We start from the raw sequence: 13271 nt of genomic DNA, 5'->3' as shown, positions 1-13271 counted from the left end.
AATAATTTAATAATTATGACAATTTTAAACAAAACATAAAACCTCAATAGTATTTCTAATATTAACAAAAATATATTATCCATTTATAATTGTCCTTGACGAGTTATTATATTCTGAAGCTATCAGCTAACTCAAAACTAATCAACTAGAACTAGAGCTCAACCTTAGATGCATATTTAGATACTCAAAATAAAAGTTACTCATAAACACTATGAACTATAAACAGAAGCAAGGATTAAATAAAATTTAAAAAGCAATATTGACTCATAAGGGAAAAAAAGTCGCAATAAGCTTCTTAGAAAAGAAATGTCTTTTTAAGAGAATTGGTGCAAGTTGGGCTCGATCCCATGCGCTGTGGGCAAAGTTTTCAGCCCTTAACCAATGGCACCAAACAACTATTTGTCAGTCAGGGTGCCATTTTATGTATTTATACTATTCCCATATATACTCACATATATATACACACACAAGGTTTCGCTCGAGGTGTGCAGGTGACGTGGCATCCCCACCCTCCTTACTAGATCCCCCCCTGCCTAGTTTTTTTTTTTATAATACCTTTAACCCAGTAACCTTCTTTTCTTTATAATATTGTAGGTTTATCTTTAAATTATTGATGTATAGTGTTATGTATCGATGAAGAATAATCTATAATCTAAATGTTAGAGTATATTCATCAAAATAGTATGGTACAATATACTCCCTCTATCCCAATTTAAGTGTTTTAGTTTGACTGGGCACGGAGTTTAAGAAATAAATGACGACTTCTGAATCTTGTAGTCTTAAATTAAAGATGTGTGTAGTCTTTTAAATCATGTGGTCTTAAACTTGCCTTGTAATTAGAGAACTTACTAAATATAGAAAAAAATACATTTTTTGGGACAGATTAAAAAATGAAGTAAGACACTTAAATTTGGGACGGAGTGAGTAATATTTTATGAAACATATGTAACACGTAACAACTAACAACCATCCAAACAATTAAGGCAAAAATATAAAGGAGGAAGCAACCCCAAAATTACAGGACCCAATTATTAGTCTGTTTTTAAGCTTTTTGGCACAACAACTTTCCATTTCTCCTTTCTAGTTTCTCCCATGGCAACTAACATCTTTCATAGATCAGAAAACCTTGTAAAATTAGCTGAAAGACTTCGTCTTTATAATCCAAATAATAATCACCCTTCATTTAGCTCCTCCAACTTTTTCAATATCAACATACAAAATCAAAGTCCAACAATTCAAGAATGTAATGTGAATGAGGTTGTTAAAAAAGAACAAGAATTGAAACCAGAATTTGGGACACACCCTATAAATAGTAGTAGTAGTAATTCAAGAAGAGCCAGGGCTGCAGTTTTGGTGTGTTTATTTGTGGATCAACAAGGCCATCTTCGTGTAATTCTCACTAAAAGAGCTTCTACACTCTCTACACATTCTGGTAAGTATTTGATTGCTGAATTTTTTAAATTTTTTTATATTAAATTTCTGTAATGATGTTTGATCAGTTCGTGCGCGCCTTAGCCTAGCATGGCGACTTAATAAAGTTGGTGGCCTAAAGCTAATATATCTTAAAATGTCCTCAAATTTATTTCGTAAAATTCATACAATAATGAGACACGAAACTAATCCTTAAGACTCGCGTCTAGTGTTAAGATTGCAACGTGTGTTATGTGAGATAGGCACATGTCACAGTTTCGAACTCTGTGTCAGATAAAAGCATAGTATTTTAGTGGACAAGGGTAGAGGGGTGACCTATTATCCACTGACTTTCGAGCATTGTGCCACTTGCCCTCGAGAATTTCTCGATTAAAAAAGATAGAAACACAAGAATTTGTATAACTACTCCGACAATATCAATATGCACATTCAAAATGAAAGTCCCAGAATTCAAGAATGCAATGTGAATGGTATAATTCCAAAAGAACAGGAATTGAAACCAGGATTTGGGACAGACCCAATAAATAATAGTAATTCAGAAGAGCCAGGGCTGCAGTTTTTGTATGTTTGTTTGAGGATCAACATGGCCATCTTCGTGTAATCCTCACTAAAAGAGCTTCCACACTCTCTACACATTCTGGTAACTATCTCCGTTTCAATTTGTTCGTCTTGCTTTCCTTTTTAGTCTGTTTAAAAAATAATGTCTTTTTCCTAATTTGGCAACTCTTTAATTTAACATCTCACGTGACATATTTAAAGGTCATTTTGTTACATTAAACATATAAGGCTACAAGATTTAAAAGTCTTTTTTTATTTTATTAAATTCCGTGCCCCATACGAAAAGGAGGGAGTATTTGATTGCAAAAGTTAAAAATTAAATTTCTAAAATGCTGTTTGGGCTAGTTTGTGCGCGTTGGCTTTTCAGTTGGTAGCGTAGTTGTAAGAGGTGGATCCAGTATTTATGGTTTCCTACGGTGATCTCAAGTTAATATTATAATGGTAACTGGGTTCATAGTCAAATATTCATAAATATATAGTAGGTTTCGGGTCTAAGTGAAGACTGCTAGATTTATGTGAACCTGTAACGGACGCTCTAGATTCGCCCCTGCTGGTAGTCCTTCTGTACCATTTTATATGACACTTTCTTCTGGAAAAAAAATGAAAGCATTTTTATATTTGGAAGCTCTTTTAGTGTTAATTTTTAGTTTTACTCTTTGTTAATTTTTAGTTTTACTCTTAGTGATATGCTCTTATTGTTATAGGAATGTGATGACATATTTAAGACTATAAGTGCGAATGGTACTTTTGATATGGCATTTTTTTTTTTCCTTGTCAAAAAAAATGTCATTTTTTTTTTTCCTAAACTCCTTGCTCAGTCAAATAAGCGCCATATAAAATGAAACAGTGAGATTGCATCAGTCAAATATAGGTGTCACATAAGCCTACCCACCAATGCTGGCGGTCTGATTCTAATTTTGGGATCAAATGCATAAAGGCATTTTTTGATGACCGATAAATCTGCCTGGAGCCAACTCTTTGGGCCAACGGCAGCATTAGTAACTCGGGATGATGGGCCCGACCCTCTACCCTTCCCAACTTAAATACTGAATTTAGTTCGCTTGATGCAGGGCTCAAACTTGTGATCTAACACAAGTCCTTCATCTTCTGACAATTGAGTTAACCCCCCATTTTAGCCAATCGCAGCATTCAAAACTCGGGGATGATGGAACAACCCCTCTACCTTTCTCCACTTAAATACTAGACTTAGTTCGTTTGGCGCAGAACTCAAACTTGTGATCTAAGACACGAGTCCCTCAACTTTTACCAACCCCTCATTTTGTTGTTTTTAGGTGAAGTTGCTTTGCCTGGTGGGAAAGTAGAAGAAGGTGATGCCAATGACACTGAGACAGCATTGAGGGAGGCTGAGGAGGAGATCGGATTAGACCGTTCACTTGTAGATGTTGTCACCGTTCTTGAATCCTTTACCACCAAGGTAATGCATTTGTCTTCACTAGCTTCATTTGAGTTTTCATGGTCATGCCCTTTTAAGGTTTCTCAGCTCCATGAATATTAACAGAGTTGATAATACAATCCCGTCTTCTTGTATCGAAGGTGAAGGGATCAAATTTCACGTACCATATATCCGCGAAGAACAGTAACAACAACAATAGTTATACAATGGTACTAAGCAATCAGTTGTTAGGAGTATTGTGCAAAATTAGACATGACATACGGATTTCTTGTTGGAAAATCCAAAAAGAAAAACTAATCAAACTTTTTATCGAATCTATTGTAGATTAACTGATACTGGCCTGAATGTCATACTCACGTCCATCACACAATCGATACTGCAGCCAAAGTTTTGTTTAACTTAAGAGAAGTAAGAAAGAGTCTTAACTGAAGGATGTTTTTTGGAAATTCTTTTTGAGCACTTTCCTTAAACGGGAGAAGAAATGGTCATACCAGAAAGTTCTAGCTAAATGTCAAGTTGGTGATCTACTGATTTTCGAATCATTTCCGTTTAGAGTTTAATTGATCTGTTCCCTTTTTGGTACTTATGATCAATGCCTAACTCGTATAAGAAGTATCTGTTGCAAGTTTCAAATGCAAATTGTTTCGGTTTAGCCCTATGGAATCTTTCCTGTCTTAACCATCTTGTTAAAACTTGGTCCTAGAAGATTTCTATGATCTGGGCTCAAATTTTTTTTTTTTTTTTTGCTCAGAAGGGAATTATAGTGATTCCAGTAGTGGGTATACTTTGGGACCAGAATGCATTCAACCCGTTAATAAACACAGCAGAAGTGGCAGCAATATTTGATGCACCTTTAGAGATGTTTCTTAAGGTTAGAACGTCTGGAAACTCCCTTTTCGTTTACAAGTTTCGTCTTCAATTGCTCTTACCGATATTTGATTTTAGGATGAAAATCGAAGAGAACAAGAGGCTGAATATATGGGAGATCAATATGTACTCCATTTCTTTGATCATGAAACGGAGAAGGAGAAGTATATTATATGGGCTTTAACTGCTGGTATTTTGATTAAAGCTGCCTCGGTTGTGTACCAGCGCCCCCCTGATTTTCAAGAACGAAGGCCTAAATTTTGGAATAGAAGTTGCCAATGAAAGATGTTATTGCCAAATCTCTTGCGTGATTTTTGAACTTTGAACTTTGAACATAAGTGATAGTCAGGGCGGAGCTACAATATCAAGGTATAGGTTTGGACGAAAGCAGTAGCTTTTTCTTAGACCCTGTATTTATATTAGGAATTCCATTAAATATGTGTAAGTATTTAATTGCAAACTCAGTAACTAAAGCAAGTATGGGTTCATTCGCAAGTTCAGAATCTATAAACTTCAAATCCTGATTCCGCTTTTGAGGATAGTTCCTTCAAATGAAGTAAGCAAATTAAAGATATGTGCCGAAGCATTTTGATATGTATCCTATTATAGCCATTGCTTTCAATGTATAGTTTAGATGATTGGTAGTGAAAGTATAATGTGTTATTACTGGTTCAATAATTTTTGTACAAGTTATATAAGTTGTTGAAACAATGTTGTATAAGTTGTTCAGTGTTATGCATCAAACAGAGTTTCCTTTTGATGTTATGTATCATTAACTGCAATATGTTGGTTTCTCTAGTGGGCAGCTACCTATAGCCATTTTTCTATAGATTTTTGTGCTGCTATTGAAACATATCTTATTCTTCATCTGAAAGCTGAAGTATGACTTTTTAAAATGAGTAGTTTCTTATTTATTTTTTTGGTGTTCAGTAAGTAAGCAAAACTTATCAGTATCCTATGTGTTCTTTGTTACTCTCCCAACAATTGTCTCTAAGCTTTATGCTTTGCATATATAATACAGTCAAACCTCTCAATAACAGCATCGTTGGGTCCGAAATTTTTTGGCTGCTATAGAGAATTGCTGTATAACAGCATTTGCCATTTAAATAATAGTTGGCTATTATAGGCAAAAAAGATGCATAAAATCTATTTTTTTATTTTTTAATGTTATAAAAAAATTATTTAAATTTTAAATCTCAAAAATATGAATGCTTCACTAACTAAACATTTAGGAAAGTTGATATAATTTCAATAAATTCATAATTGAATGTATATAGTTTTAAGCTCCAAGGCACACATTTTAAATCTACAATATTTGAAAATTAAATTCTTTCAAGGTTGATGGGAGAAATTTTATTGTAGCTTGTTTCATAGAATCTAATCTCTAGTGGCTATATAACGATTGAATTTACGAAGATTTGCGTCTAAACTTTCAGCAAACGGGTATCCAATTGCTTTTCCTTGAAGGGAATCTAAGAGTTGAACCTTTGAATCTTCTAACCCAGTCAAGTAACAATAGGTTGAGGTTCTTCGTCAGCACTTTCATTTCGACTTCGGCTTCCATATTCTTGAGCTTGTTCTTCCACTCCAATGACATGGGTTCATCAGTGAAAGCTTCAATGATAGGAACTGTTGCATCAAACTCCACATATGTATTCTTATGTAGTATTCGGTCATAAATATAGTATATTAAGGTATCAAATTAAATATTTGGTCAAAATCTATACTACTTATTATTGGTAATCATAGATATTTTATTTTTATAAAGATCGTTAATAATTATTACCAAAAAAAGTAGATAGTTGTTATATGAGGGTGGTTTTACAAAGAGCGTACTTTTATAAATTTGGTTACTTCTGTTATGGGTAAAATCTTTGTTATAGATAAGTAAAATATAACATAAAAAATCGGTTCCGAAAAATTTTAGTTGTTATAGAGAGATGTTACTATACGCGGATGCCGTTATAGAGAGGTCTGACTGTACCACTAATAATTGGACAATAAAATGTTGCAATTAAGTTTACTTTCTCAAAAAGACAATAAGAGGACAAGATTCAATGGTTTAAATACCAAAAATCTTTTCTCAACATTCAGTACCATATGCGATCATTAATATTGTGATAGTTCATATGGAAAAAGAAAACAATCGATAGTTGGCCTAATTAACTTTGAGGTATATTTTAAGACATAAATAGTGATAGTTCAGATAGAAAAATGGAACAATTGATAATTGGGTATTAAACTCGCGAAAACGTGATAGTTGGATACGAAGCCTACGAAAACATTGGTTACACACGTCAAAATACTACACCTTCATCTAGCCATCAAAATGAAAAAAGGAAGTGATGGATCAGACAGAGACATGACTCATGAGCAGTGTGTTCAATACTCCCTTCGGATAAAAAAGAGTGTCCACTAAAATGCCTCTAATTAAATAGGTATTGAGATTTGGTCACTTAACACTTAATAAAGATAAATCTAAAAAAATAAAGTTAATTCTTTCTTGATTTGGTAAGTGAATCACTTTTTTGAATAAAAAAAAAAAAAATTAAGTGTGCGCTCTTTTTGATCCAGAAGGAGTACTTTAGAGGACAAAATTGACCAATAAGGCAAAAATATAAAGAAGGAAGCAACCCCAAATTACAGGACCCAATTATTAGTTATTTTTAGCTTTTTTGGCACAACCACCTTCCATTTCTCCTTTCTCCCATGGCAACTAACATCTTTCATAGATCAGAAAACCTTTTAAAATTAGCTGAAAGACTCCGTCTTTATAATCCTAATAATAATAACCACCCTTCATTTAGCTCCTCCAACTTTTTCAATATACAGAGTCAAAATCAAAGTCCAACAATTCAAGAATGTAATGTGAATGAGGTTGTTAAAAAAGAACAAGAATTGAAACCAGAACTTGGGACAGACCCTATAAATAGTAGTAGCAGTAATTCAAGAAGAGCCAGGGCTGCAGTTTTGGTGTGTTTATTTGAGGATCAACAAGGCCATCTTCGTGTAATTCTCACTAAAAGAGCTTCTACAGTCTCTACATATTCTGGTAAGTATTTGATTGCTGGAGTTCCTTTTTACCCTTTTTTTTTTCTCCAATTAAATGTCTATAATAGTGTTCGGGTTTAAGAGAATTTAGAGCGCTAGGGATGATAGATGCGATCATACCGGCACTAACGCATCGGATCTCATTAAAACTCTGAAGTTAAGCGTGCTTGGGTGAGAGTAGTACTAGAATAGGTGCCCCCGGAACTCCTCGTGTTGCATCCCTCGTTTTACCCAAACTCGCTCAGTTTCGTCTATTTAATACTCCCTCCATTCCATAATAAGTGACTTTTTAGGCTTTTCATTTTGTTTCAAAATAAGTGGCGCTTTAGGATTTCAAGAAGAAATTGATCTTCTTCTTTCAAAATGACCCTTATTCACATAATTAAAAATCATTAAGCTTTTCTTTTTCTAGGCATTTAATTAGGGGTAAGTTAGTAAAAACACTCCTAATTTTCTAGAAGTGAGACTTTTCTTGGGGTGTGCATAAACCTAAAAAGTCACTTATTATGGAATGGAGGGTGTATAGTATATTTTTTTAGATTTTTGGGCCGAGATGTTGTCAGGATAGATGTTTCACTTGGTAGCATAGTAGTCCTTTTTGTTCCATTTTATATGATGCACTCTCTTCTAAAAAAAAAAAAAAAAAAAAAGAAACACATTTTTATATTTGAAAGCTTTTACTTTTTATTTTTAGTTTTACTCCTAATGATATGTTCTTAATTATAACAGACAACCCTTGGTATCAATACTGATTTAGCCAAAGATAGGGTACAATGGACAAGATTCGTATAAGTGATATTTACTAGTTGAGTATAGGTTTTAGACTTAGAACTTCTAATAGTATTAATACAGTATTAGTTTATTTTGTTTCCTATGAATGAGGATACTATTTTGTTTCCTATGAATGAGGATACGAAATGAGCTTAAATGAAGAAGTGGAGATTCATAAAGTTGACCTCAATTTGTTTGGAGCTGAGGCGTAGTTATTGTTCTTAATGATATGCCGTTAGTAGAAATGTGATGATATATTTAAAGGGCAACTTACACAAATAACTACCTTTTAATGCTTGCTTTCAATCCGTAGCTACCTTTTTGCTATTTACAATTTGTAGCTACATTTAAGCATTTTCGCTGTATTTGATGTATTTCAGTGTGTTTGAATACCTTTGTTCAGTTGTATCCAACCTTATCTAATGTCACATGTATTTGGCTGTATTTGGATACATGCAACCTTAATTTTTCTGAATACACGTGTATTCAAAATGATGTATTTAAGTGCATTTAAATACACGACGGGGCTGTGTATTTTATTGTATTTATATATTGATGTATCTTTTTGTTTTGGTTATATATAGATCATTCAAACAACACATACAGTCAAATACTTTTTCCCAAAAATACAATCAGCCAAATACATTAAACTTATATTTACACTCAAAAAATGATGAAAATACACTCAGATTATGAGATACAAGAAGGAGAAGAAGTTGTGGATTCCGGTCAAATCTTCGGTCAAATACACTAAAAAAATGACGAATACACTCAGATCTGACATACAAGAAGGATAAGAAGCCTCGGATTCTAGCCAAATCTTCGGTCAAATACAAAAAATACACTAAAAAAATGACGAATACACTCAAAATACACTCATATCTGACATACAATTAGGAGAAGAAGCCATGGATTCCGATCCAATCTCCAGTCAAATACAAAAAAATACACTAAAAACAATGACGAATACACTCAGATCTGAGATCTCATGTTTCATGTTGTTCATGGATTCGATTTCTCTGACATGCGTAAATCTCCACGTGCTGCCACTGAGTCTGAACTCCCAAATGAACAGCCACTCAACACCACCAACGGCGGCGCCTCCGTCCTTTCCGATTAATACTTCCTCAAATGTTAGGGTTTTGGTTTGAGATTGAGATTGTTTAACGGCCGTAAGTTGAGAACTCTTTAAGGTGATATGATTTTTCTAATTTTGGAGGAGAGAGAGGGGCGAGGGAGAAATACAAGCCATAAACCAAATGTATTTGGTATAGCTATGAATGATAATTTACAAAATCACTGTAGAAAATCACTGTAGCTACTAAATATAAATAAATTAAAAGGTAGGTACTATCAATAATTACCTCTTAGAGGTAGCTATGCTAAGTATTATTCCATATTTAAAACTAAAAGGTTTAATGGTACGTTTGACATCTCTTCCTTTATTTCCTAAATTCCTTTCCCAATCAAATTAGTGTCATATAAAATGAAACAGTGAGATTGCATCAGTCCAACATTGGTATCACATAAGCCTACCCACCAAGGCTGGAGGTCTAATTCTAATTTTGGGATCAAATGCATAAGGCATTTTTTGATGACTGAGAAATCTGCCTGGAGCCAACTGTTGGCCAACGGCAGCATTCGTAACTCGGGGATAATAGACCCGCCCCTCTACCCTTCCCAACTTAAATACTGAATTTAGTTCCCTTGATGCAGGGCTCAAACTTGTGATCTACACAAGTCCTTCATCTTCTGACAATTGAGCTAACCCCTCATTTTAGCCAATTGCAGTAAGCTCGAGGATGATGGACCCACCCCTCTACCCTTCTCCACTTAAATACTGGACTTAGTTCGTTTGGCGCAAGACTCAAACTTGTGATCTAAGACACGAGTTACTCAACTTTTGCCAACCCCTTGTTTTATTGTTTTTAGGTGAAGTTTCTTTGCCTGGTGGGAAAGTAGAAGAAGGTGATGCCAATGACATGGAGACAGCATTGAGGGAGGCTGAGGAGGAGATCGGATTAGATCGTTCACTTGTAGATGTTGTCACTGTTCTTGAATCCTTTACTGCCAAGGTAATGCATTTGTCTTCATTAGCTTCATTTTAGTTTTCATGGTCATGCCCTTTTAAGGTTTCTCAGCCTCGTGAATATTAATGACCAGTAGGGACAGAGTTGATAATACAAGCCCGTCTTCTTGTATCGAAGGTGAAGGGGTTAAATTTCACGTACCATAAATATGCGAAGAACAGTAACAACAACAATAGTTATACAATGGTACTAAGCAATCAGTTGTTAGGAGTATTATGCAAAATTAGACATGACATACGGATATCTTGTTGGAAAAATCCAAAAAGAAAAACTAATGAAACTTTTTATCGATTCTATTGTAAATTAACTGATACTGGCCTGAATGTCATACTCATGTCCATCACACAATCGACACTGCAGCCAAAGTTTTGTTTAACTTAAGAGAAGTAAGAAAGAGTCTAACTGAAGGATGGTTTTTGGAAATTCTTTTTGAGCACTTGCCTTAAACAGGAGAAGCAATGGTCATACCAGAAAGTTCTAGCTAAATGTCAAGTCGGTGATCTACTCATTTTCGAATCATTTCCGTTTAGAGTTTAATTGATCTGTTGCTTTTTTGGTACTTATCATCAATGCCTAGCTGGTATAAGAAGTATCTGTTGCAAGTTTCAAATGCAAATTATTTCGGTTTAGCCCTATGGAATCTTTCCTGTCTTAACCATCTTGTTAAAACTTGGTCCTATAAGATTTCAATGATCTGGGCTCAAATCCATTTTATTTTATGTTTTTTGGTTTGCTCAGAAGGGAATTATAGTGATTCCAGTAGTGGGTATACTTTGTGACCGGAATGCATTCAACCCGGTAATAAACACAGCAGAAGTGGCAGCAATATTTGATGCACCTTTAGAGATGTTTCTTAAGGTTAGTACGTCTAGAAACTCCCTTTTCATTTACAAGTTTCGTCTTCAATTGCTCTTACCGATATTTTGGTTGATTTTAGGATGAAAATCGAAGAGAACAAAAGGTTGAATATATGGGAGATCAATATGTACTCCATTTCTTTGATCACGAAACGGAGAAGGAGAAGTATATTATATGGGCTTTAACTGCTGGTATTTTGATTAAAGCTGCCTCGGTTGTGTACCAACGCCTCCCTGATTTTCACGAACGAAGGCCTAGATTTTGGAATAGAAGTCGCCAATGAAAGACGTTATTGCCGAATCTCTCGTGACACATTTGCCCATTGGAACATAAAGGATAGTTCCTTCAAAATGAAGTAAATCAAATTACAAATATGTGCCTTTATATGTAACCTATTATGGCCATTGCTTTCAGTGTAACATATCTTAGTTTAATAGCATGATTTATAGTGGAAAGTATAATGTGTTATTATTACTGGTTCAATATTTTTGTACAAGTTGTATAAGTTGTTGAAATAATGTTGTATGAGTTGAGTGTTATGCATCAAACAGAGTTTCCTTTTGATGTTATGTATCATTAACTGGAATATGTTTGTTTCTCTAGTGGGCAGCTACCTAGAGCCATTTTTCTATAGATTTTTGTGCTGATAGTGAAACATATCTTATTCTTCATCTGAAAGCTGACGTTTGATTTTTTTTTTTTTTTTTTTTTTTTTTTTTGTGGGTGTTCAGGTTAATTATGCCTATTGCACCTAATATCTGTTAGCTCCTAGCCTCCTACTAGTATAGATATCGGGTAACTCTGTCTGCCAAAGCTTAGATAGATGGAAAGAAATTACCTAGTGGTTTTGTCAATGGAATTTGAAACATAGGATGTGTTTGGTAACGAAGGAAAATGTTTTTTAAGAAAATAAGCGGTTTCTTTTTAAATTTTTTGGTGTTTGGTAAGCAAGCAAAGCGTACCAATATCCTATGTATTCTTTGTTACCCTCCCAACATTTGTGCTCTGAGCTTTATGTTAATGCCATAGTTGCAGAAATCTGTTGAATGAAGCCTATACAAGACCACTAATAATTGCAAAATAAAATGTTGCAATGATGTTTACTTTCTCAAAGAGACAATAAGAGGACAAGATTCAATGGTACAAGTACCAAAAATCTTATCAAAATATTTTTAGTACTATATGCGATCTTTAATATTGTTATACAATATTTTAAGAAAAAAGATTAGATTAACAATATATAACCAAGGACTGGGTAAATTTATGAACAACATCAATTTTTTTTTAAGGCATGACTAACGCCTAATTTTAACAATCAAAGGTAAATGCAATAATAGTCTTAAACAAGACAAATACATTGCTAATATTGCAGGCTTTCGAGCACTTCTCCAAGGTCTCAGGGTTACAAGCCAACATGGACAAGAGTGCATTTTATGTGGCTGGGGTACCAGAGTCCTTTAAAGAACAGCTGATACAAGAGATGCATTTCACTACAGGTGCAATCCCTTTCACATATTTAGGGGTACTGCTCTCCTCCAGGAAACTTACTATTCAACAGTGTCTTCCACTAGTAGAGAAGATAACAGCTAGAGTGAGTTGCTGGACTTCCAAATTGTTGTCTTATAGTGGAAGACTACAGTTGATCAAGAGCGTACTGTTTGAAATGAATACATACTGGGGGCAGGTCTTCCCGTTGCCTAAAAAGGTGATAAAAATGGTCAATACTATATGCAGAGTATTCCTGTGGACTAGAAGTAATGTGTTTTCAAAAAAGGCACTAGTGGCCTGGGATACTATCTGCCAATCACAAGCTGCAGGTGGACTTAATGTCATTGCTTTTGAACAATGGAACAAGGCTGCAATTTGTAAGTTATTGTGGGCATTGACACATAGAAAGGAAACGCTTTGGGTTCAGTGGATTCACGGATACTATATCAAATGCCAGGACCTTGCAAGTATGAGTACTCCTAAACAGGCATGCTGGATAGTTCGGAAAATATTTGAGGCTAAATCATGGTTTCCTAACACCAATGCCATCACACATCTGAACCAATTTGAAGTCGGGGAAGGTTCAATATCAAAAAGACTTACACTGCATGGTTCCCTCAACTACCAAGGCCTAATTGGAAGAATCTGTTACTATCATCAGGTCCACTACCAAGGCACCACTTCATACTGTGGCTGGCAGTACAAAATCGATTGGCTACAGTAGACAGACTTGCTAAATGGAA

The 13271-nt window shown here is 34.7% G+C and overlaps 1 protein-coding gene and 1 pseudogene across 4 annotated transcripts; both read left to right on the top strand.

Moving 5' to 3' along the window:
* The first annotated feature begins 1000 nt into the window (after nt 1-1000).
* On the top strand, nt 1001-11609 carry LOC132053408 (nudix hydrolase 11-like). 4 transcript variants are annotated; one of them, XM_059445436.1, is made up of 5 exons: nt 1001-1225; nt 7131-7322; nt 10025-10167; nt 10921-11040; nt 11120-11609. In XM_059445436.1, the coding sequence occupies exons 1-5, from the start codon at nt 1093-1095 to the stop codon at nt 11321-11323; spliced, it is 792 nt and encodes a 263-aa protein (XP_059301419.1). In that variant the 5' UTR covers nt 1001-1092; the 3' UTR covers nt 11324-11609. The 4 variants fall into 4 exon arrangements, with proteins under 4 accessions (XP_059301419.1, XP_059301417.1, XP_059301418.1 ...); XM_059445434.1 differs by lacking the exons at nt 7131-7322; nt 10025-10167; nt 10921-11040; nt 11120-11609 and adding exons at nt 3282-3424; nt 4155-4274; nt 4349-4892 and having other exon boundaries at nt 1001-1432; XM_059445435.1 differs by lacking the exon at nt 1001-1225 and having other exon boundaries at nt 6905-7322; nt 10924-11040.
* Nucleotides 7428-7543, top strand: LOC132054944 (5S ribosomal RNA; annotated as a pseudogene).
* Nucleotides 11610-13271: the final 1662 nt, after the last annotated feature.

The sequence above is a fragment of the Lycium ferocissimum genome, chromosome 4 (genome assembly GCF_029784015.1).
Source record: "Lycium ferocissimum isolate CSIRO_LF1 chromosome 4, AGI_CSIRO_Lferr_CH_V1, whole genome shotgun sequence".
Classification (NCBI taxonomy): Eukaryota; Viridiplantae; Streptophyta; class Magnoliopsida; order Solanales; family Solanaceae; genus Lycium; species Lycium ferocissimum.
Note: the sequence above shows the minus strand (reverse complement) of the source record. Positions and strands in the feature narration are given on the sequence as shown.

Excerpts from the sequence above, each read along its gene's own strand:
- LOC132053408 (XM_059445432.1), top strand. The coding sequence starts at position 6,980 with ATGGCAACTAACATCTTTCATAGATCAGAAAACCTTTTAAAATTAGCT. Across the intron at positions 7,323-10,024 it reads TACAGTCTCTACATATTCTG|GTGAAGTTTCTTTGCCTGGT; the intron begins GTAAGTATTTGA and ends TATTGTTTTTAG. Across the intron at positions 10,168-10,920 it reads TTGAATCCTTTACTGCCAAG|AAGGGAATTATAGTGATTCC; the intron begins GTAATGCATTTG and ends TGGTTTGCTCAG.